This window comes from Callorhinus ursinus, unplaced genomic scaffold, assembly GCF_003265705.2.
Source record: "Callorhinus ursinus isolate GAN/ISIS: 27379988/994484 unplaced genomic scaffold, GSC_fseal_2.0 scaffold25, whole genome shotgun sequence".
NCBI lineage: Eukaryota > Metazoa > Chordata > Mammalia > Carnivora > Otariidae > Callorhinus > Callorhinus ursinus.
The window spans coordinates 16,232,154-16,258,103 of NW_027397087.1; the positions used below are offsets into that span (position 1 = coordinate 16,232,154).

The 25,950-nt window shown below is 37.4% G+C and overlaps 1 protein-coding gene across 5 annotated transcripts in view; it reads right to left on the reverse strand.

Moving 5' to 3' along the window:
• Window positions 1-25,950, reverse strand: part of ATP8B4 (ATPase phospholipid transporting 8B4 (putative)) — a 303,343-nt gene that overhangs the window by 74,976 nt on the left and 202,417 nt on the right. For all 5 annotated transcript variants that reach the window (XM_025883645.2, XM_025883647.2, XM_025883642.2 and 2 more), the window contains 3 exons: window positions 11,033-11,241; window positions 7,915-7,958; window positions 2,703-2,868 (listed from right to left, as the gene is read on the reverse strand). In XM_025883645.2, the coding sequence (XP_025739430.1) occupies window positions 2,703-2,868; window positions 7,915-7,958; window positions 11,033-11,241 (419 nt within the window). The remainder of the gene's footprint in view (window positions 1-2,702; window positions 2,869-7,914; window positions 7,959-11,032; window positions 11,242-25,950) is intronic.

Consider the following 25,950-nt stretch of genomic DNA (forward strand, 5'->3'; position numbering starts at 1 on the left):
TCCTAAGTGTTTACCAAAAACAAATTTGTTAAGTATTTTTTAAAGACATAAAAACGTTTATGGCAAACCAAATGTGCATGAACAGAGGACGAGAAAAGAAAATTATGGTACACTCACACAATGTAATATTTACTCAGCAATAAAAATGAATGAACTATTGATTGATACAACAACATGGATGAATGACAAAAACATTACATTGTGTGAGGGGTGCCTGGGTGGCTCAGTCAGTTAAGTGTCCAACTCTTGGTTTCAGCTCAGGTCATGATCTTGGTCAGGGTCGTGAGATTGAGCCCCGCATCTGGCTCTGTGCTCATAGTGGAGTCTCCTTGAGGTTCTCTCCCTTTCCTTCTGCCCCTCCCCCTGCTCATGCATGCTCTCTCTCTCTAAAAAATGAACAAATCAATCTTAAAAAAAAATTACATTGTATCAAAGAAGCCAGACACAAAAGAATATATATTGTATGATTCCATTTATATGAAGTGCAAGAACAGTCAAAATTCATCTCTGATGATAGAAATCACAGCAGTGGTTGGCTGGGCAGGGGTTGGGATTGTGGACTGAAAAGGGACAGGAATAATCTCTCTGGAGTGATAGAAAGGATTTACACCCTGTTGGGGAAGGGGATGGGGGTTACATGGGTGTATATAATTGTCAGAATTCATCAAACAACACACACAAGATCTGTGTGTTTTATTGCATTTAATTATATCACATTATGAAAAAATTTTAAGTGATACTAGAAAAGAAGAATGAATACTATCACTAAACTAGAATTTTGACAAATGTCTGCAAGATAAAACGTAGATTTGACCACTGAAGAAGAGAAAAACACAGCCCAAAGCATTTGCAAAAGAAAATGAATACAGAGGTAAGAGAAATCCTCAAAAGATTCTCCAGACTCAGAGTCAGCAAATGAGAAGAGAAGTGCTCTCAGGGGCATCATTAGTAAAATTAGTTGAAGAATTCCACTCAGCACTCCAGCCCATTTGAGCTCCTCCTTCTGCCAGCTTACTCAGAACAGGCTTCAGTGACAGTTGCCTCCAAAACAAAACCTTGAAAATGTTCTTCTACACAAAGTGTACATTCCACTAAAGGAAACCTCAAGATTTGAGTGCTGCAGCTGGAGACCAAAACTGGGAAGAGCCTGAATCGCTTGAGAATTCCACAAGAAGAAGAGAGAAAATGAGGGAAAGGAATCCGATGATTTGACATTTTCTTCCAGGCCAGACCTTCAGTACAACTGTCTCTCAAGTGGGAGTTTTGCCACAGACTCCTAGCACTAGATCTGAAAAAGTAAGATAGTTAAGCCCAGATACCATATGAATTCCTGAAGGGAGGAACCCCACACCCAGAAGATGAGCTGTGTTCTATCTCTCCCCCACAATTTCGGGAGATTGGCCACTGTAATCAGAATCTACATTCAGCAAGGGACAAACAGGGATTCTCAAATACAAATAAGAATAGGCAACCACAATTCATCAAACATTCGAGAACAATATGAAAATTAGACACAGAGTTCAAAAAATTACATTCTATAAAATGAAAAAGCATAGAGGAAACAAAAGAAAATTTCAAATTAAGAAAATAAAGATCCTCAAAGAGCTCTAAGGAGGATATAACATTAAAATAAAAACAGATAGCTATTAAAATAAAAAGTTTTGGAAATGAAATAAACTCAAAGGGCCAAGATAAAAAGAATGCCTTACATAAAGGCACTGTGATATCCTCAGATAAAAATATAATTAATCATTGGTCTTAGAATTATAAAGATCAGTTTGAGTCATAAATATACTTATATAAATCCTCACAGCAATTAAAACTGGGGAATGGGTCAGTCCAGCATCATGGAGGACAAAACTATGGCTTGAATGTAATTGCAAGAAGGAAAAAAATTAAAAAAATAGAAAAAACATATACACGTGTATATATGTACATATATACACACATATATATGAGATACATACATACATATATAGAGTCAACAGTCTTCCTATATTTCACTTTGAAGTTGAAATTACTTGGGTGGTAATTTTTACTCACTCACTGGTAGCAGAAAGAAATAAAACGTATAAATGGAATAGACTGGGCTCAATTGGAGCAAGAAGCGGATTCACTATACCATTATCTACCTGCCTCATTGCTTCAATATTAAAGTGGCCCAGCTGATTTTGTTCAATTCTATGAGCCCTGAGCCCTACACAACCATCTTAATAGCATGAGGACTTGTTCATAATGGGGACTAAGAGCATCCCACTCTCTGTGTACATCTATCCCCATTATTGGGAAAACTCATTCATTCTACACATATGCCTGATCATCATCTATTAGATGTTTGTGTTAATGACGAGAGCTTAAACACCTCAACTGTTATTTTCCTACTTGTCCTGGCTATCAGGAAGCTCACGGTCAAATATGGTGCTTGATCATTAGAAAGATTTCATCCCCTTGTACTTGCACATTTGGGCCCTCATCTTTCTATTACTCCTATTTCTCTTCTTTCTCTCTCCTTTGCAGTCTCTCCATAATTCTTGGAAAACACTCAGGATATAAATTCATACAAAGAAAAGCTGGTGATAGGTAAACCCCTTACACAATGTATACTTTTAATCAGAACATCTTTCTCACTCCAAATATTTTATAGAAGTATCATTTCTGATTTAAAAAGCAAAGCTCACCACTCAGACATGCTATGTACTTACCTGCACTATTTTTCTCCGACATTACGGTGTGACAAAGGGCAAGTAATCGAAGAAATTCATACACTTTGGAATCCCCCAGCTTAACAGATTCCATCAGACGGTGGTCAAAGAACTGAAATGTTGTATCTGCTTGGGGATTGACTGAGAAATCCACAGGCTCATTTTTCTGTAGGAGAACAATAGAAAAAAAACCATACACCTCCTTCCAACAACAATCTTCTAAAATTCAAAAACACTTCCTCTATGTATTTTTAGTGCTTGTATGATTTTTCAGCCTCAAACATCTTGCACTACAATGGCTTTGTGTCCTCATTACTGTTAAATATAATCTTCTCCTTTCAGAGCCAAGTACCAAAGCAGTGACCCTTCCAAAAGCATAGGGAAAAAAATATCCAATGGCTGTACAGATCCTCAAATACTTACTGCAACTCCAACATACAAAGAAGCCCTGAAAATGATGTTTTGGTTTTTTTTTCAAAACCTATCCAATGGCAAAACCTGACCTGACTTGAATTCATATTGGAAGCAAAATCTGACCTAGAATGGTATGTGTCTAATTATAGACTTTAGTCCACTTAGTATGAATTAATATTTTCCAATGCAAAAATATTAATGTGTTTTATTAGAGTACTTTCTCAGATCTCTCTGGAGAGACTGCATAATACAATGATAGGATTAAAATTGGAATCTTGAAGAGATATTTGCACTCACATGTTCATTGCAGCTTTATTTACAATAGCCAAGAGGTAGAAACAACATAAACATCCATCAACAAATGAATGAATAAGGAATATGTGGTATACAGATACAATGGAATATTATCCAGCCATAAAGAAAGAAGAGAATCCTGTCTTTATGCCACAACATGAATGAACCTTAAAGGCACATGTTTAAGTGAAACAAGTCAATTACAAAAGAACAATTGCTGCATTATTCCACTTATCTGAGGTACCAAAATAGTAAAACTCATAGAAACAGAAAGTAGAATGGTTGTTTCCAGGGGCTGGAGGAATGGGGGAATGGGGAAATGGGGAATTGCTGTTGAATACGTATAGAGTTTCTGTCATGCAAGCTGAGAAAGTTCTAGAGATCTACTGTGCAACTTCATGAGTATTATTAATAACAGTTTACTGTACACTTAAAAATGTGTTGAGTAGCCATCAAAAAAAAAATGAAATCTTGCCATTTGCAATGACGTGGATGGAACCAGAGGGTATTATGCTGAGTGAAATAAGTCAATCATAGAAAGACAATTATCATATGATCTCAATGATATGGGGAATTTGAGAAAGAAGGCAGAGGATCATAGGGGAAGGGAGGGAAAAATGAAACAAGATGTAACCAGAGAGGAAGACAAACCATAAGAGACTCTTTTATTAACATATAATGTATTATTTGTTTCAGAGGTACAGGTCTGTGATTCATCAGTCTTACACAATTCACAGCGCTCACCATAGCACATACCCTCCCCATGGTCCATCACCCAGCCAACACATCCCTCCCACCCTCCACTCCAGCAACCCTCAGTTTATTTCCTGAGATTAAGAGTCTCTTATGGTTTGTCTCCCTCTCTGGTTTCATCTTGTTTCATTTTTCCCTCCTTTCCTCTATGATCCTCTGTCTTGTTTCTCAAATTCCTCATATCAGTGAGATCATATGATAATTGTCTTTCTCTGATTGACTTATTTCACTTAGCATAATACCCTCTAGTTCCATCCATGTCATTGCTAATGGTAATATTTCATTTTTGATGGCTGCATAATATTCCTCTGTGTGTGCGTGTGTGTGTATCCATTCATCTGTCGATGGACATCTAGGCTCTTTCCATAGTTTGGCTATTGTGGACATTGCTGCTATACCATAAGAGACTCTTAATCTCAGGAAACAAACTGAGGGTTGCTGGAGTGGAGGGGGGTAGGAGGGATGGGGTGGCTGGGTCATGGACACTGGGGAGGGTATGTGCTCTGGTGAACGCTGTGAATTGTGTAAGACTGATGAATCACAGACCTATACCCCTGAAAAAAATAATACATTATATTTTAATAAAAAATTAGAATTATTTAAATTTTAAAATTAAAAAAAATCATACAATAACAAAAAAATGTATTGAGTAAAAAAAAAAAAGAAAAATATGATAAAAGAATAGGGTAGAACAAAATAGTGGAAGATGATTTGATAGTAAATAAGAACCCTGTTAATTCACTGACCTCTGGAAAGCACAGAATGTACTTCTAAAAGTTTATTATTCAAAGCACTAGTCCTATGATAATGTCTTTGCAAAAATCAGTTGATGGGAAAATACTTTTAATATATACTTTGTCTTGGAAACTACAGAATATTTTATATTACATCCAAGTATATGAGAAGACCTGCATACAGGACACTCAGTTGTGTTTATCCCAGAATCATAGAGACTTATTTAATCATAGATTGTTCTGTTCATGTAAGAAATTTTGAAAACAACTGCATTAGGGGGAAAAAATTATCAACTCACTAGTAAGCAGTAAAATACACACTGACCTTAGAATTCCCTGAAACTCTCAGGGAAGAAACTGTGACTCAAAGAGGTTATAGCCAATCAAGCTGTCATTCAAGTATAAATTCACTACATAGTTTATGTTTGTTATGAACCTTCTTGAAACTAGAGGATGAACTTCATCCAAATAAGAGATAACTGGAAAAATCATTAGTAAAGGACTAGTTAAGGGTGAGCACTAAATCCCTTAAACTGAAGGACTAAGTCTAAAAGAAATAGAGAGATTAAGATGCCAAAACAAAATATCTATATGGTATACCTTGACTATGCAAGATGAAAAGACAGCTAAAAAATTGGAAGATATGGATTTCTTCATTTTATTATTTGAAGGTCAGATGATATCATGTAATTCAAATCAACTAATAAAAATATATATTTAGGATTAAGAAAAATATAAAATATAAAAATAGGAAAATATGAAGGAAAGAAGGAGAAATATAATTTCATCATTGTTCATATTAGGAAATTAATAGACACTGCCTTAAAAAAAGTATTAAAAATACTATGTAAACTCTTGAAGTATATGGTAGAAAAACAATGAAATACTTTTTTAATATTTCTAAATATTATAAGAAATGTATACATACAGAATAAAGAATCCATATAAAGAATTATTAAACACCAATTATTGTTGGACACAAAGTACAACCTAAAATATTATAACGAAGAAATATACAGCCCTAGATAAATGGCCCAAACTCAATTTTTAAAAGATTGGAATGCAAAGCAAACTCCAATCCTATGCTGTACACACAAGACACACATAAAGTCATTCAGAAACACAGAATATAACAGATGGGCACATGTAAATGAAAAGAAACCAGAAGTTGTGACATTAGCATCAAATAAGGTTGAATTCAGGCCAAGAAGAATAAAATGAGTCAAAGGAGAGCAGTTTTAATGTTAAATTGTGTAATTCATAATAAAAATGTAACCACTATGAATATCAATTTACCCTCAATTAGCATCAATACTTGTAAAACAAAGATTTCAGGCTATATAGGAGTTATATAGAGAGAAAGAGATTTTCAAAATATTTTGATTACCCTCTTTTATGCTAACAGCTGATATAGATAAAAGATAATAATGAAATAGAAGACCTAAATAATATAATTTACAAGGTAGAACTAACTGACATCTAGCTAACTTTATACCTTGAAAACAGAATATACATACATTTCCTTTTAAGAAGCCTGGAACATTGACAACAATTGACTGTATTAAGTCACAAGGAGAACCCCAATAAATTCCAAGAAGTAGATACAATACAAATCTCTTCTTTTATTAAAAGTGCAATAAACTTAGGAGGGAAACCTCTATCACTTGAGAATTTTAAAACTCTTCCTTAAAAACTTATGTTTCAATGTGGATATTCAAATTGATATGACAAAAATAAAATTAGTTTAATAAACTACAGGCCAAATCTATGTGATAAAATTAAAGAAGTGCTCAGAGAAAAATTAAGAACATAAATATTTGTATATTAAAAAGGAATAATGAAATTAATAAGTTAAGCATCCAAGTATGAAGTTAGAAAAAAAACTTAAAGAATGAAGAAAGAAGGCATTAATAAAGATAAAAACAGAGACTACTGATTAAAACACAGGAAAATATATACAAATAATAAATAAAATCCAAAGCTGCACTTTTTCTATAGAAGAAGGGGACAAATTTCTAATGTAATCAAGATAGAAAAGGAAAAAGACAAAAATAAGAAATTATTTTTTTAAATAGCCACAAAGAGAAAATTAAAAGGATCATAAGACACTTCTTTACTTTAAGGCACAGATCATTTTGATGTTATATAAACTGTCTCACAGAATACAAAAATAAGGAAAAATAAGAAAAATTATCTCTTTCTAAAGGAAATATAACATTGGTAGCAAAACAGACATTACTACCCCCCAAAACCACTGAGGACTGATGTGTCTTATAAACAAACCCACAGGCACATATCTAAATAAAGCAATAGCAAACAGAATCTAGTAGCACACTGAGAAAATAGCTTAACACAACAAGTGACATTTATTTACAGAAACCATGCGTGGATGACAAACCAACAGAAAAATGGGTAAAGATGAAATATAATAAACTATTAAAAATATAAAAAGATGTCCAACCTCGCTCATAAGATAAATTAGAACTAGAACCATACTGACATATCATTTCACATAGTCTTGTCAAATATCAAAAACTCTGACAAAACGTCGTGTTGGTAAGGGTGGGGAAAACCACTCTTGTAAATTGTTTGTGGCAGGATAAATTGGTAAAAATTTTAAAGACAATGGCAGTATTTATCAATTACAAATGCACATACCTTTTGATTTAGCAATTTCATTTTCCAGTTCCACTAATCTAGAAAGATCTCAAATATATCACTGAGAAAGAAAGTTAAGAATGGTATAGATAGTATGCTACTGCCTACATAAAAAGTGGAGAAAAATACTTCCTTGTATACACAGAAATATCTCTAAAAGAATAATAAAAAAAGGAAACTCTGTGGTTGAGGGACCTCCATAGAAGGGATTTTGAACCATATGAATCTATTTTTTAAAAGTTATATATTAAATATTCCAACTGGTCACAGTGGAAATCAGTCTTCCAGGAACTCATCATTTTAAAAACACATGTACAATTTGAAATTAAAAAGGAGAATGAAATTTGTCACCTCCACACCTTAGTTATATCTGTTTTCTGACCCATGTCATCATGAACTTCGCCTGCCAAAACAAAAGTTAAGAATTAATAATAAATGAAATTAAAACTAGATTTAGACATTTAGTTTTAAGGAATACACTTACTGAAGCACCATTACTAGAAGGCATTAGGAGTTCAAATTTAGACATTTTAGGAGTGGTTCAAACTGTAAGCCTAGACATAGTGATTAACCCAGAGAAATACTCGGGTTTACCCAAGAGAGAACTAAAATGCAGTATGCACTGAAACAAAATATAAAGCTCATGATCATGTTCTTCTGTAAATTTTATCGTCCTGCTGTCACATTATCCATGACGTTTGCCAGAGGCAAATTTCTGCTTTCCACTTTATCCCCACAGTTGAGGCATTCAAAATGACATCCTAGACAGACCAATTCTCACCAATGCTAGAGCCTGGTGAGTACATCTCCATCTTGGTTTGGGCCAGATACAGCTGTGTAACATCCAGGCCAATTAGCATGTAAATGTTAAACAGTGTCCATGCCCCCTGCAGTCAGAAAGCATAGCCAAGTATGTGTTAAATATTTAAAAATAATTTTTCTTTGTATAAAGCCAATATATGCTTACTACAGATAAATTGGAAAATACAAGATGTTTACAGTAGAAAATAAAAATTACTAACAGTCCCACCCCCATGGATAACCAGTATTTATAGAGTTTCTTTCGTGCTGTGTGTGTGTGTATATGTGTGTGTGTGTTTCCATATATTTATCATAGAGTTCAAAAATGTCTGGTTCCTGCTGTTTTTAACCCAAGTGTGAGAATTTCTCTGGTCATCAAAAGTTCTTTGTGAATCTAATTTTGAATGGTTGTATCATATCTACATAGCATAATTTATTTTAGCTTTCTCCTCTTTGGAAGCTTTTAAGATTTTTCTAATTTTTGCTTAGCATTTGAAGATTTAATGCCATTTGCCAAGACTGTATTTCTTGCAAAGATAATAAGAGTTCCTTGCATTAATCCTGTGCTAGGCACTTGTATTATCACTCATCTTCATAATGAACTTGCAAGATGAAGATTTTCACTCCTGTTCTATGGGTGAGGGAACCAAAGAACAGAAATCCATGGGAAGTTACTAAACTGAGGCTAAAAAGCCAGCCTCGTGTGTTTTTGAACCCCAGTCTCTCTCTTCACTACATAATGCTATGACCAAGAAAAGCCTCTGATGAATCGGTATTTGCTGTTTTTCTGGAGCACTGGTCTAAATCTGGACCTGTGTGACTGCTGCGTGGGCGGAGTCCCAGAGCCAGGGAATGAAACTCGCCATGCTCCTGGAATTTAAATCTCAAACTCACTGCAGTTATGCTCCAGTCATTGTGCCATAGGCAGTAACTCATAACTGATAAAAATGAAACAAAGCTGTGCCTTCCTGTAAAATGCCTCCCCCGAAGGAAACATGCTTATAAAGTTGGTGATGGAAGTGAAGAAAAGTTAAAGAAGTCAAAGAAAATAAAAGTTCTAAGCTAGAAAATAGAAGATTTAGATAAATCAGAGTAGAATATCAAATTTTCCCAAGGCTAGATCTATGATATAAACAAGACCAACTTATAGGAAAAAAAGAAAAAGTGATACTTAAACATGCTGTGAGTGCTTTCGTAAGAATGTATTTTAATGACATCAAAAATGCATTATAAATTATAATGGTATATAAATTAAGTGTTTAAAGAGGTTACTTAAATATTTCAGTTCTGCATTTTACTAGGGAAATTATAAGCCATCATGGGATTTGGAAATTTGCAAAGATCTTGGGATATATATACTTTGTGAAAATCAAGGGCCTTTGCTGAAAAATAGCCCTATGACAAACACCTCTACAAATAAATCCTGGTCCACATGTCTGGTAATTTCCTTGGCATCATTTCCTAGAAGTGGTATTATCATTATTATGTTATTATCAATGTGTGCCATGGCAAAAAAAAAAAAATCCAAAAGGTCCTCCAAATTAAAAATATTTCTAATACTCTAAAATTTTCCCATTTAACCTACTCTTTGGGTTTAGCCAGTATTCTTAGAAAGTCTATGAAAATAATGTCAAAAGAAAATTTTTAGGGAAAGTCTCTATTTTATCTATCAGTTTTTATAATAGTGATATAAGAAATGCACAATGTAACTGAGGGCTTATAGAAGTCCAGGTTGAGAATTATCTGGTTCTCACCCAGAAAGGGGGGAAGTGGAGCAGAGGAAAGCTGGGTTACAGGGATGGGGTAGCAAAGGGAGGTCAACAGGCAGGAGAGTATAAAAATTAACTGCTTGTATTTCTTAATTTTTTTCAAGGTTAAATCTTACTTTAAAATATTTGGCAATGTGTGAAGTTTCTCATCAGGAGACAAAGGGAAGTTTTCCCTCTCTTTCTCAGATTTTTTTGAGATTTCTGTACTGAAAAGCTGGGCACTCAGAGTCTAGTGAAAGGAGATCAGGAATCCAGAGACACCTAACAGAAGCCTTCTGCTGAGCTCCCATGCTTTCAGCTTAAGAACTGTCTGCTAACTGGCCAAAATCATGGTGACAAGGGTCACATATAAATAGAATGCCTGAAAATCCTAATACAGAGCAGGTATCCTGAAAAAAGCATACAAACAGGAATTGGGATATTAATGAAATAGCTTGTCTGGCCACTCAAAGTAGCCCTGTGCAGTGTGAATTCTTAGGAATGAATTGCAAATTCTTACAAACATGGGCCCTAACATCAATTCCAGAGCTGTTAGGAAGCAAGTATGAAATACTGTTTTTACCAAGCTAAATCAAGTTACCAAGAACTTGTCCTCCCTTGGATATGGGTCTATTAAGCACCACAGAATACAATCACAGTTAGAGTACCAAACGGAATCTCAGACAGTATCATAGCTAACCCCATCTCTACCCCTGAATGGTAACAAATGCAAAGTTTCATCTCAATTATTCAACATTCATTGAACAAATATTTAGTGAGTGTTTACTATATGTCAAGCACTACATAATTGTGTGCCTGTATTAATAAGAAAGCCAACAATAAGTGGTTTGGTTTTTAAAAATAGAGTTGCTTATGTTCTCAAGGACTACTAACAATATCAGTAAGAAAGAGGAACTGTTTCCCTTACCATAGATTTTCCCATTAATGGAACATTTTTTAAAAGTCATGATGTTTTGAGTGAGGGTGCCTGTTTTGTCAGAGAAAATGTATTCAATCTGGCCCAGTTCCTCATTTAGAGTGGTCGTCCGAGCTTCTGCAGGTGTGGATTTTCCAGAGTAATACATCTTCCGATCCCAGTTTATAAAGTAACTGTGTCCCAGACGAATTACTTCCATACTTCATCCATTAAAATTGAAAAAAAAGAAATGTTCCATCAGTTTCAGAACATACAAAGCTTTGCCAAAGTAAGAAGTCCATCAAAGCCTTCAGAGTGTAAGAGAAAGTGTGGATGCTCCGTCCCCAGGTCCTAGTGACCTTCAGAAGCATCTCAGCAGAGTCTGATCCTGAACCTGCCAAAGTCATTTCCCTGCAACACCATGAAAAAATAGATTTTGCATAAAAGCTTGGGGAATGTTCCATGTGTCACCATTTATATTAAACAAGCCCAGTAGAGATTTCTTGGGTAGCCTAAGTTGGCATTTCTCTTATATATCAGGAGAAACTGACTATGATCAAAGATGTTTGTCAGAAAGAAGATCTAAAGAAAAGTGTTGTTGAGGACTTTCTATTACATTGTTTGATGCGTTTCACTTTGCCAAAAGAGGTAGAAGCAGTACCTCTGTAAAGCACTAAGCAAACCTAATAGATACTGAGTAAATCTCAATACTGTAATTATTGCTGTTATATTACTGTGCCCCTTTGCCAGGAAAAGAGCATTGTCTCATGATTCAGTGGTAATTTATGACTTTCCAACTCTAGAAGTGGAATTTCTACAGCCAAAGGTATGAACTTTTAAAATCTTGTTCTTATGTAAGGCTAAATCAATTTCCAAAGAGGATAACATTGTAAGTTTCTGTGATTACTGAATTTTATCATTGACTATGTATAATGTATATACATACACATCATACAAATGTTACCAATTTATCACTTGTCTTTTAATTTTGTTTTGACTATTTTTGGCATGAAGAACTTTTCTTTTAAATTGATCAAATTTATCAATTTATAGTTTCTGTTTTGGAAGTTTTGCTTGGATAGACTTTCCCTCTGCCAAGATTATATATACAGACATCTTTATTTTTCTCCTGGTTCTTTACTGAATTTTCCACATTTAATTCCCTGTCATAGTTGGAATTTTTATAAGTATGATGTACATATGAGGTGCTAATTTCAATTTTTACAAAGTTTTTTCATCACCATTTATTGAACAACAAATCCTTTCCTTCACTGTGTTGGGATGCTTCCATGCTACCTATAAATTATTTTCCTCACTAGAATCTACTTTAGGGATTTCAGTTTTATTCTTTAATATGTCACTTAATACATCTCTTATTTTCCTTATTACAGCTTTATAAAATTTGGCAGATCTGGAGGAGAAGATGGTGAAGGAGTAGGGGACCTTTTCCAACCGGTCCGGGAATTGAGCTGGATATCCACCAGACCACTCTGAACATTCATGAAATCAGCCTGAGATGTAAGAAGATAGATCTGGATCTCTACAAACAGAATATCACAGGCAGTTGGTTTCGAGGTATGCAGTGGGGAGCCATGATTCCCAAGGCAGATATTGGAAGATAAACACAGAGTCAGGGAGCCGTGGAGATCTTACACCGTCAGTGAGCGATAGCCTCCCATGCCGGGGACAGGGCACAGACTTGCAGACCAGTAGCGATGGGGAAAGGACTTTAGGGCAGCCCCCCAGACTGAAACCCAGAGCGGTGGGGCTGCACATGCAAACTGAGGGTGGCTGGTGGTTTTAGAAGCACAAAGGGCAGAAATGTGCCCCGACCTGGGGAGGCGAGGACTGGGAGCACTGTGGAGGGGCACACAACCCAGGACGCTGCAGTTTAAAGCAGCACAGACAGAAACGGAGACAGTGTGGCCTGGAGAGGTCATGGAAGAACAGACTGAGATATCTCTGCTCTGTAGCAGAGGGTTGGAAACTATCTCTTCTGCTCTGACACTCGGAAGAGAAGCGGAAAGCCACCAGGGAAAGCCGCCAGAGAACAAAAGCCCCCAAAAACTGGTTTTCACTGAGCCCATCCCCCCCCACACACAGGGGGCAGGGCAACTCTCCCCAAACAGAGCTGCCTGAATAACAACACAGCAGGCCCCTCCCCCAGGAGACAGGTTGGGAGAACAAGAGGCCAGCAACCCTAAGGTCCCTATAAAACAGGTGCATCTTGCTTGGGTTGTGGTCAATAATTTGGACTCTGTACATTCCCTCAACCACCCCTCAACAGAATGATTAGGAGGAACCGCCAAAATAGGAAAGACTCAGAGACTGTGTTTCTGCCACAGATTTACAAATGGATACAGCTATAACCAAGATGTCAGAGATGGAATTCAGGGTAGCAACTGTAAAGACAATAGCTAGAATGGAGAAATCGATTAATGGCAACATAGAGTCTCTAAGGGCAGAAATGAAAGCTGAACTGGCAGAACTTAAAAATGCTATCAATGAGATCCAATCAAGTCTAGATAATCTAACAGCTAGGGTAAGTGAGGCAGAAGAATGAATTAGTGATCTAGAAGACCAATTAATAGACAAGAAGGAAAAAGAGGAGGCCAGGGACAACTCAGAATCCATGAAAACAGAATCAGAGAAATAAGTAACACCATGAAACGTTCCGATGTCAGAATTATCGGGATCCCTGAAGGGGTGGAGAGAGAGGACTAGAAGATATATTTGAGCAAATCATAGGTGAGAACTTCCCTAATCTGGGGAATGAAACAAATAATCGTGGCTTAGAGGCAGAGAGGAACCCTCCCAAGATCAAGGAAAACAGGCCAATGCCCCGGCATGTAATAGTAAAACTCACAAATCTTAGAACCAAGGAAACCATCTTAAGGGCAACTGGGGGAAGAGATTCCTTACGTACAGAGGGAGGAACATCAGAATAACGTCAGACCTATCCACAGAGGGCTGGCAAGACATATTCAGGGTGCTAAATGAGCAGAACATGCAGCCAAGACTACTTTATCTGGCAAGGCTGTCATTTAGAATGGATGGAGAGATCCAGAGCTTCCAAGACTGGCAGAAACTGAAAGAATATGTGACCACTAAGTCGGCCCTGCAAGAAATATTAAGGAGGGGTTCTATAAAAGGAGAAAGACCCCAAGAGTGATATAGGACAGAAATATACAGTGACAATCTATAGAAACAAGGACTTCACAGGCAACATGACAATAAATTCATATCTTTCAATAATCACTAATGTGAATGGCATAAATACTCCCATAAAACGGCACAGGGTTGCAGACTGGATAAAAAGACAGAACCCATCCATCTGCTGTCTACAAGAGACTCATTTTGAACTTAAAGACACATCCAGACTGAAAGTGAAGGGATGGAGATCCATCTTCCATATCAACGGACCTCAAAAGAAAGTTGGGGTAGCAATTCTTACATCAGACAAATTAGATTTTAAACTAAAGACTGTAGTTAGAGACACAGAAGGACAATATATCATTTTTAAAGGGTCTATCCAACAAGAAGATTTAACAATTGTAAATATCTATGCCCCCAACATGGGAGCAGCCACCTACATAAGCCAACTGTTAACCAAAATAAACAGTCATATTGATAATAATACATTAATCGTAGGAGACCTCGATACTCCACTCTCAGCAATGGACAGATCATCTAAGCAGAAAATCAACAAAGAAACAAGAGCTTTGAATGACACACTGAAAAAGATGGACCTCATAGATATATACAGAACATTCCACCCTAAAACAACAGAATACTCATTCTTCTCGAGCACACATGGAACTTTCTCCAGAATAGACAACATAGTGGGTCACAAATCATGTCTCAACAGATACCAAAAGACTAATATTGTTCCCTGCATATTCTCAGACCATAACGCTTTAAAACTGGAACTCAATCACAAGAACAAATTTGGAAGAAATGCAAACACTTGGAAACTAAAGACACTCTGCTAAAAAATGTCTGGGTCAACCAGGAAATCAAAGAACTTAAACAATTCATGGAAACCAATAAGAACAGAAACCCATCAATCCAAAACATAAGGGATACTGCAAAGGCAGTCCTATGGGAGAAATACATAGCCATCCAAGCCTTACTCAAAAAAAAAAAAAAATAGAAAAATCCCAAATTCACCAACTAACTTTACACCTTAAAGAATTAGAGAAAAAGCAACAAAAGATGCCTAAGCCATGCATTAGAAGAGAAATAATTAAGATTAGAGCAAAGATCAATTAATTAGAAACCAGAAACACAGTAGATCAGGTAAACAAAACTGGAAGCTGGTTCTCTGAAAGAATTAATAAGACCGAAAAACCACTGGCCAGACTTATCCAAAAGAAAAGAGAAAGGACCCAAATTAATAAAATTATGAATGAAAGGGGAGAGATCACGACTAACACCAAGGAAATAGAAAAAACTATTAGAAATTATTATCAACAACTATATACCAATAAATTGGGCAACCTGGAAGAAACGGATGCCTTCCTGGAAACCTATAAACTACCAAGACTGAAACAGGAAGAAACTGACAACCTGAATAGGCCAATAACCAGTAACAAGATTGAAGCAGTGATCAAAAACCTCCCAAAAAACAAGAGTCCAGGGCCTGATGGATTCCCTGAGGAATTCTACCAAACATTCAAAGAAGAAATAATACCTATTCTCCTGAAGTTGTTTCAAAAAATACAAACAGAAGGAAAGCCTCCAGATTCATTCTATGAGGCCAGCATTACCTTAATCCTCAAACCAGGCAAAGACCCCATCAAAAAGAATTTCAGACGGATATCCCTGATGAATAAGGATTCCAAAATTCTCAACAAAATCCTAGCTAATAGGATCCAACAATACATGAAAAGGATCATGCACCACGTGGGATTTATCTCTGGGATGCAAGCGTGGTTCAACATTTGCAAATCAATCAATGTGATAGAACACATTAATAAGAGAGAGAGAAGAACCACATGGTCCTTTCAATTGATGCAGGAAAAGCATTTGACAAAATACAGCATCCTTTCCTGATTAAAACTCTTCAGAGGATAGGGATAGAGGGAACATTACTCAAGTTCATAAAATCCATCTATGAAAAACCCACAGTGACTACCATCCTCAGTGAGGAAAAGCTGAGAGACTTTCCCTTAAGATCAGAAACATGTCAAGGATGCCCACTCTCACCACTATTGTTCAACATAATACTAGAAGTCCTAGCCACAGCAATTAGACAACAAAAAGAAATAAAAGGTACTCAAATTGGCAAAGAAGAAGTCAAACTCTCTCTCTTTGCAGAAGACATGATACTTTATGTAGAAAATCCAAGACTCGGAGGGGGGTGGAGCAAGATGAAGAGGAGTAGGAGACCTGGGTTTCGTCTGGTCTCAGGAATTCAGCTGAATAGGGATCAAACCATTCTGAACACCTACGAACTCAACAGGAGATCGAAGAGAAGAATAGCAATGATTCTCTGAACAGAAAAGCGACCACTTACTGGAAGGTAGGACGTGTGGAGAAGTGAATCCGAGGCGATATTCAAGAGGATAGACGGCAGAGGAGGGGGACTCCATCAGCTGCTTCTGGCAAATGATAGAGCCACAGAGCACAAAATCAGAACTTTTAGAAGTCAGCTCCGCTGAGGGACGTCACTCCAGTGGCTAAGCGGGAGGTGGAACCCTCGCGGGACAGTGTGGTCTCAGGACTCTCGGGGTCACAGAAAGACCGGGGGTGCCTGAGTGCAGCAGAGCTCCCAAGTATCGGGGCGGGGAAGTCGGCTGCAGAGACAGAGCCAAGGCGCAGGCTCTCAGCTCAGAGTTGCCATAAACTGTGATCTGCGGCCCAGTCGGGCCATTGCTCCTCCAGCAGGGACCCAACAAGAGGCAGAGCTGGGGACACTCCCCTTCCTTCCCTGGGAGGAGCGGCGCGGGAGCGCACCGCAGGGATCTGCTGGGTTTGGAGACTCCACACAGGGTCGGGTGCCAGACATAGAAACACTTGGTCACAGGCCAGGGGAGCATGGAGTGCGGCCAGAGACCAGGGAGACGGGAGTGATTAACTGTTTCTCTCTGGGGGCACACTGAGGAGCGGGGCCCCGAGTTCTCGGCTCCTCCGGGCAGAGAGTGGGAGGCCACCATTTTCACTCTGGTCCTCCAAAGCTGTACCGAGAGCTTGGAGGGAACAAAAGCACCGGAGAGCAAACCCAAGCAGATTAGCTTAGGCCGGGCAGACAAGGGCGGGGCAATTCTGCCTCCGGCAAAGACATTTGGGAACCATGGCAACAGGCTCCTCCCCCAGAAGATCAGCACGAACAGCCAGCAAGCCAAGACCAAGTTTACCGATCAAGGAGAATGGGAGAACTCCAGCGCTAGAGGAATACTGCACATAGAATTCATGGCTTTTTTTACCATGATTCATTAGTTTTTCAAAGTTAATTTTTTAACTGTTTTCTTCTTTTTTTGAATTTTTCTTTTTCCCTTTTTCAACCAACATCTTATCAATCCCTTTTTTAAAAAATATTTTTTTTATTTTTCATTTTTTAGAGTCATATTTTATCCCTTCATAGTAGTTACCCTTATTTTTGGCATATATATATATAAGTTGTTCTCTCTTTAAAATTTTGAGATACAGTTTCTTCTAACAGATCAAAATATACCCTAAATCACTAGTGTATGGCTTTGTTCTAGTCTCCTGACTGATCACATTCTCTCCCTTTTCTTTTTTTCTTTTCTTCTTTGTTTTTAAATTTTCTTCTTTCTTTTTTCAAACAACTTCTTATCAATTCCTTTTATAAAATATTTTATAATTTTCATCTTTACAATTATATTCCATCCCTTCATTGTATCAACCCTTATTGTGTACATACATAAGTCTTCTTCCTTTAAAATATTAGGAGGCACTTTCTTCTAAAAGACCAAAATATGCCCAAAATGTAATGTGTGGCACTGATCTATACACTACTCTGATCATATTTGATCATATTCGGTTTTATTTGTTTTGTTATGTTTCTGTTTGTTTTTATCTTTTTCTTTTTCTTTTTTTCTCTTTCTTTTTTCTTTCTTTCCCTTTCTTTTCCCCTGGTTTCAGGTCTTTTCTGATTTGAATAGAGTATATTTGCTGGGGACATAGTAAACCTGTTAGCATTTTGTTCTCTCATTCATCTATTCTCCTCTGGACAAAATGACAAGACAAAAATATCACCTCAGCAAAAAGAACAAGAGGTAGTACCGTCTGCCAGGGACCTACTCAATATGGACATTAGTACGATGTCAGACCTAGAGTTCAGAATCATGACTTTAAAGATACTAGCTGGGCTTGAAAAAAGCGTGGAAGTTATTAGAGACACCTTTTCTGGAGAAATAAAAGAACTAAAATCAAACCAAGGTGAAATCAAAAAGGCTACTAATAAGGAGCAATCAAAAATGGAGGCACTAATTGCTAGGATAAATGAGGAAGAAGAGAGAATCAGTGATACAGAAGACCAAATGATGGAAAATAAAGAGGCTGAGAAAAAGAGAGATAAACAACTACTGGATCACAAGGGCAGAATTCGAGAGATAAGAGATACAATAAGACGAAACAACATTAGAATAATTGGGATCCCAAAAGAAGAAGAAGGAGAGAGAGGGGCAGAAGGTATATTGGAGCAAATTATAGCAGAGAACTGCCCTAATGTGGGGAAGGAAACAGGCATCAAAATCCAGGAGACACAGAGAACCCCTCTCAAAATCAATAAAAAGAGGTCAACACCCCGACATCTAATAGTAAAACTTACGAGTCTCAGAGACAAAGAGAAAATCCTGAAAGCAGCTCTGGAGAAAAGACATGTAACCTATTTTGGTAGAAATATTAGATTGGCAAGAGGCCTAACCACAGAGACCTGGCCGACCAGAAAGACTAGAATGATATCTTCAGAGCACTAAATGAGAAAAATATGCAGCCAAGAATACTATATCCAGCTAAGCTGTCATTGAAAATTGAAGGAGAGATAAAAGCTTCCAGGACAAACAAAAACTAAAGGAATTTGCAAATACGAAACCAGCCCTACAATAAATATTGAAAGGGGTCCTCTAAGCAAAGAGAGAGCCTAAAAGCAGCATAGGTCAGAAAGGAACACAGACAATATAGAGTAACAGTCACCTTACAGGCAATACAATGGCACTAAATTCATATCTTTCAATAGTTACCCTGAATGTAAATGGGCTAAATGCCCCAATCAAAAGACAGAGGCTATCAGACTGGATTAAAAAACAAGACCCATCGATATGCTGTCTGCAAGAGACTCATTTTAGACCCAAAGACAACCCCACATTGAAACTGAGGGGGTAGAAAACCATTAACCATGCTAATGGACACCAAAAGAAAGCTGGGGTGGCAATCCTTATGTCAGACAAATTAGATTTTAAAACAAAGACTGTAATAAGAGATAAAGAAGGACACTATATCCTACTTAAAGGGTCTATCCGACAAGAAGATCTAACAAGTGTAAATATCTATGCCCCTAACATGGGAGCAGCCAATTATATAAGGCAATTAATAACAAAGGCAAAGAAACACATTGACAACAATAAAATAATGGTGGGGGACTTTAACACCCCCCTGACTGAAATGGACAGATCATCTAAGCAAAAGATCAACAAGGAAATAACGACTTTAAATGACACACTGGCCCAAATGGACTTCACAGACATATTCAGAACATTCCATCCCAAAAAACAGAATACACATTCTTCTCTAGTGCCCATGGAACATTCTCCAGAATAGATCACATCCTAGGTCACAAAAAGGTCTCAACCGGTACCAAAAGATTGGGATTATTCCCTGCATATTTTCAGACCACAATGCTTTGAAACTAGAACTCAATCACAACAGGAAAATCGGAAAGAACTCAAATACATGGAGGCTAAAGAGCATCCTACTAAAGAATGAATGGGTCAACCAGGGAATTAAAGAAGAATTAAAAAAATCATGGAAACCAATGAAAATGAAAACACAATTGTTCAAAATCTTTGGGATACAGCAACTGCAGTCCTGAGAGGAACGTATATAGCAATACAAGCCTTTCTCAAGAAACAAGAAAGGTCTCAAATACACAACCTAACCCTACACCTAAAGAAGCTAGAGAGAAAACAGCAAATAAAGCCTAAACCCAGCAGGAGAAGAGAAATAATAAAGATCAGAGCAGAAATCAATGAACTAGAAACCAAAAGAACAGTAGAACAGATCAACGAAACTAGGAGCTGGTTCTTTGAAAGAATTAACAAGATTGATAAACCCCTGGCCAGACTTATCAAAAAGAAAAGAGAAATGACCCAAATCAACAAACTCATGAATGAAAGAGGAGAGATCACCATCAATGCCAAAGAAATACAAACACTTATAAAAACATACTATGAGCAACCCTATGCCAGCAAATTAGATAACCTGGAAGAAATGGGTGCATTCCTAGAGATGTATCCACTACCAAAATTAAACCAGGAAGAAACAGAAAACCTGAACAGACCTATAACCACTAAGGAAATTGAAGCAGTCATCAAAAATCTCCCAACAAACAAAAGCCCAGGGCCAGATGGCTTCCCAGGGGAATTCTACCACACATTTAAAGAAAAATTAACACCTATTCTCCTGAAACTGTTCCAAAAAATAGAAATGGAAGGAAAACTTCCAAATTCATTTTATGAGGCCACCATTACCTTGATCCCCAAACCAGACAAAGACCCCATCAAAAAGAAGAATTACAGACCAATATCCTTGATGAACATGGATGCAAAAATTCTCACCAAAATACTAGCCAATAGGATCCAACAGTATATTAAAAGGATTATTCACCATGACCAAGTGGGATTTATCCCTGGGCTGCAAGGTTGGTTCAACATCCGCAAATCAATCAACGTGATACAATATATTAACAAAAGAAAGAACAAGAATCATATGATCCTCTCAGTAGATGCAGAAAAAGCATTTGACAAAGTACAGCATCCTTTCTTGATCAAAATTCTTCAGAGTACAGGGATAGAGGGGACAAACCTCAATATCATAAAAGCCATCTATGAAAAACCTACAGCGAATATCATTCTCAATGGGGAAAAGCTGAGAGCTTTTCCCCTAAGGTCAGGAACGCGGCAGGGATGTCCACTATCACCACTGCTATTCAACATAGTATTGGAAGTCCTAGCCACAGCAATCAGACAACAAAAAGAAATCAAAGGCATCCAAATTGGCAAAGAAGAAGTCAAACTCTCACTCTTTGCAGATGATATGATACTTTATGTGGAAAACCCAAAAGACTCCACCCCAAAAATGCTAGAATTCATACAGGAATTCAGTAAAGTGGCAGGATATAAAATCAATGCACAGAATTCAGTGGCATTCCTATACACCAACAATAACAGTAGAGAGAGAAATTAAGGAGTCGATCCCATTTATAATTGCACCCAAAACCATAAGATACCTAGGAATAAATTTAACCAAAGACGCAAAGGATCTGTACTCAGAAAACTATAAAAGACTCATGAAAGAAATTGAAGAAGACACAAAGAAATGGAAAAACGTTCCATGCTCATGGATTGGAAGAACAAACATTGTGAAGATGTCAATGCTACCTAGAGCAATCTACACATTCAATGCAATCCCCATCAAAATACCATCCACTTTTTTCAAAGAAATGGAACAAATAATCCTAAAATTTGTAGGGAACCAGAAAAGACCCCGAATAGCCAGAGGAATCTTGAAAAAGAAAAGCAAAGCTGGCGGCATCATAATTCCGGACTTCCAGCTCTATTACAAAGCTGTCATCATCAAGACAGTATGGTACTGGCACAAAAACAGACACATAGATCAGTGGAACAGAATAGAGAGCCCAGAAATGGACCCTCAACTCTAAGTTCAACTCCTCTTTGACAAAGCAGGAAAGAATGTCCAATGGAAAAAAGACAATCTCTTCAACAAATGGTGTTGGGAAAATTGGACAGCCACATGCAGAAGAATGAAACTGGACCGTTTCCTTACACCACACACAAAATAGACTCCAGATGGATGAAAGACTTGAACGTGAGACAGGAGTCCATCAAAATCCTAAAGGAGAACACAGGTAGCAACCTCTTCGACCTCAGCCGCAGCAACTTCTTCCTAGAAACATCGCCAAAGGCAAGGGAAGCAAGGGCAAAAATGAACTATTGGGATTTCATCAAGAGAAAAAGCTTTTGCACAGCAAAAGAAACAGTCCACAAAACCAAAAGACAACCGACAGAATGGGAGAAAATATTTGCAAATGGCATATCAGATAAAGGGCTAGTATCCAAAATCTATAAAGAACCTATCAAACTCAACACCCAAAGAACAAATAATCCAATCAAGAAATGGGCAGAAGACATCAACAGACATTCTTCCAAAGAAGACATCCAAATGGCCAACATACACATGAAAAAGTACTCAACATCACTCAGCATCAGGGAAATCCAAATCAAAACCTCAATGAGATACCACCTCACACCAGTCAGAATGGCTAAAATTAACAAGTCAGGAAACAACAGATGTTGGCGGGGATGCGGAGAAAGGGGAACCCTCCTACACTTTTGGTGGGAATGCAAGCTGGTGCAACCCCTCTGGAAAACAGTATGGAGGTTCCTCTAACATTTGAAAATAGAGCTACCATACGATCCAGCAATTGTACTACTGGGTATTTACCACAAAGATACAAATGTAGGGATCCGAAGGGGTACGTGCACCCCGATGTTTATAGCAGCAATGTCCACAAGAGCCAAACTGTGGAAAGAGCCAAGATGTCCATCGACAGAGGAATGGATAAAGAAGATGTGGTATATATACACAATGGAATATTATGCAGCCATCAAAAGGAATGAGATCTTGCCATTTGCAACGACGTGGATGGAACTGGAGGGTGTTATGCTGAGCGAAATAAGTCAATCAGAGAAAGACATGTATCATATGACCTCCCTGATATGAGGAATTCTTAATCTCAGGAAGCAAACTGAGGGTTGCTGGAGTGGTGGGGGGTGGGAGGGATGGGGTGCCTGGGTGATAGACATTGGGGAGGGTATGTGCTATGGTGAGCACTGTGAATTGTGCAAGACTGTTGAATCACAGATCTGTACCTTTGAAACAAATAATGCAATATGTGTTAAGAAAAAAGAAGAAGAAGAAGATAGCAGGAGTTGAAGAATGAAGGGGAGTAAATCAGAGGGGGAGACAAACAATGAGAGATGATGGACTCTGAAAAACAAACTGAGGGTTCTAGAGGGGAAGGGGGTGAGGGGATGGGTTAGCCTGGTGATGGGTATTAAAGAGGGCACGTTCTGCGTGGAGTACTGGGTGTTATGCACAAACAATGAATCATATTACACTACATCAAAAACTAATGATGTAATATATGGTGATTGACATAACAATAAAAAAAATTTAAAGAAAAAAAATCCCAATGACATTTTTCAAAGTGCCTGGAACAAACAATCCTAGTATGGATCAGAAAAGACCCCAAATTGCCAAGGAAATGTTTAAAAAGCAAAACAAAGCTGGGGGCATCACGTTGCCTGATTTCAAGCTTTATTACAATGCAGTGATCAACAAGACATCATGGTACTGGCACAAAAACAGACAGATAGACCAATGGAACAGAATAGAGAACCCTGATATGGACCCTCAACTCTATGGTCAAATAATCTTCGAAAAAGCAGGAAAAAATATGTAATGGAAAAAAGATGGTCTTTTCAATAAATGGTGCTGGGAAAATTGGACAGCTACATACAGAAGAATGAAACTCGACCATTCTCTAACATCATACACAAAGATAAACTCAAAATGTATGAACGACCTCAATTGAGGCAGGAATCCATCAAAACCCTAGAGGAGATCATCAGCAATAACCTCTTTGACATCGACCACCGCAACTTCTTTCAAGATACATCTCCAAAGGCTAGTGAAGCAAAAGCAAAAATGAACTTTTGGGACTTCATCAAGATAAAAAGCTTCTGCACAGCAAAGGAAACAGTCAACAAAACAAAGAGGCAACCCACAGAATGGGAGAAGATATTTGCAAATGACACTACAGACAAAGCGCTGATTTCCAAGATCTCTAAAGAACTTCTCAAACTCAACACCCAAAAAACAAATAATCAAGTCAAAAAGTGGGCAGAAAACATAAACAGACATTTCTCCAAAGAAGACATACAAATGGCCCACAGACACATGAAAAAATGTTCATCATCATTAGCCATCAGGGAAATTCAAATCAAAACCACATTGAGATACCACCTTACACCAATTAGAATGGCAAAAATTGACAAAGCAAGAAAGAACAAATGTTGGAGAGGTTGTGAAGAAAGAGGAACCCTCTTACACTGTTGGTAGGAATGCAAGTTGGTACAGCCACTTTGGAAAACAGTGTGGAGGTGCCTCAAAACATTAAAAAGAGAGCTACCCTATGTCCCAGCAATTGCACTCCTGGGTATTTACCCCAAAGACACAGATGTAGTGAAAAGAAGGGCCATATGCACCCCAATGTTCATAGCAGCAATGTCCACAATAGCCAAAGTGTGGAAAGAGTCAAGATGCCCTTCCACAGATGAATGGATAAAGAAGATGTGGTCCATATATACAATGGAATATGACTCAGCCATCAGAAAGGATGAATACCCAACTTTTACATCAACATGGATGGGACTGGAGGAGATTATGCTCAGTGAAATAAGTCAAGCAGAGAAAGTCAATTATCATATGGTTTCACTTATTTGTGGAACATAAGGAATAGCATGGAGGACATCAGGAGAAGGAAGGGAAAAATGAAGAGGGAGGGATTTCGGAGGTTAGATGAACCATGAGAGACGATGGACTCTGAAAAACAAACTGAAGATTCTAGAGGAGAGGAGTGTGGGGGGATGGGTTAGCCTGGTGATGGGTATTAAAGACGGCACGTACTGAATGGAGCACTGGGTGTTATATGAAAACAATGAATCATGGAACACTACATCAAAAACTAATGATGTATTTTATGGTGACTAACATAATAAAATTTAATTTAAAAAATTAAAAATAAATTTAAAAAAATTAAAATTTGGCAATTCCTGGGAGGATATGACACTCATTCTCTTTAAAAATTCTTAGCTGTACTCAGTCATTTATTCTTACTGAAAGAATCAATGTATTCATTTAAGCAAACTTCAGAATCAATGTATGAGCTTTCTCATAAAACTTATTTGAGACTTTTATTGTCTACATTAAACTTCTAATTATTGGAAAAGAACTGATATTTTAATATATAAATGCAACTTCAAGGAGAAGGATAAATCTTTCCAGTAATTCAATTTTGAAAAGTACCTCTATTGGTAAAGAGTTTTAGTTTAGTTTTGGTTTGGCTTTGTTTTTTACATAAGTCCATACCATAGCTTGATAGATGTGTTCCTGGACATTGTATCTTTTTATTGATGAGATCATGGTTTAATTGTTGTTAGCCTAAAGGAGAGTTTTTTTTAACATTAAAAGCTTTTTCTAATAGTAAAAAATGTAATTATGGCACAAAATCAGACATTTAACTGAATTATCTTACAGAGAGCCTCACAGAACTATTCTTTTGGATTTCCTAGATCTATCATCAGATTGTCTATGCTCTTCCTTTCTAATAGGGTTATTACCGTTTCAGGTTCATGTCTTCTTCTGTTCATTGATATTTTGGCTGCATGTCTTAGTACATTAACAAGGTCATCCAGAAGAGTAAACACAGTAATGACAATAGCAAGGACCCTTGGCTTATTTCTAATCTTAATGGGAATTAAGCTTTGGTTTTCTCATCTGTAAAGTGAGAACATTAACACTAGCCTGATTATGCTAACTCTGAACATTTGTCTCCTTGAAGACAAAAGATGATACCAAATCCTTTCTAGACATTACATTCTATG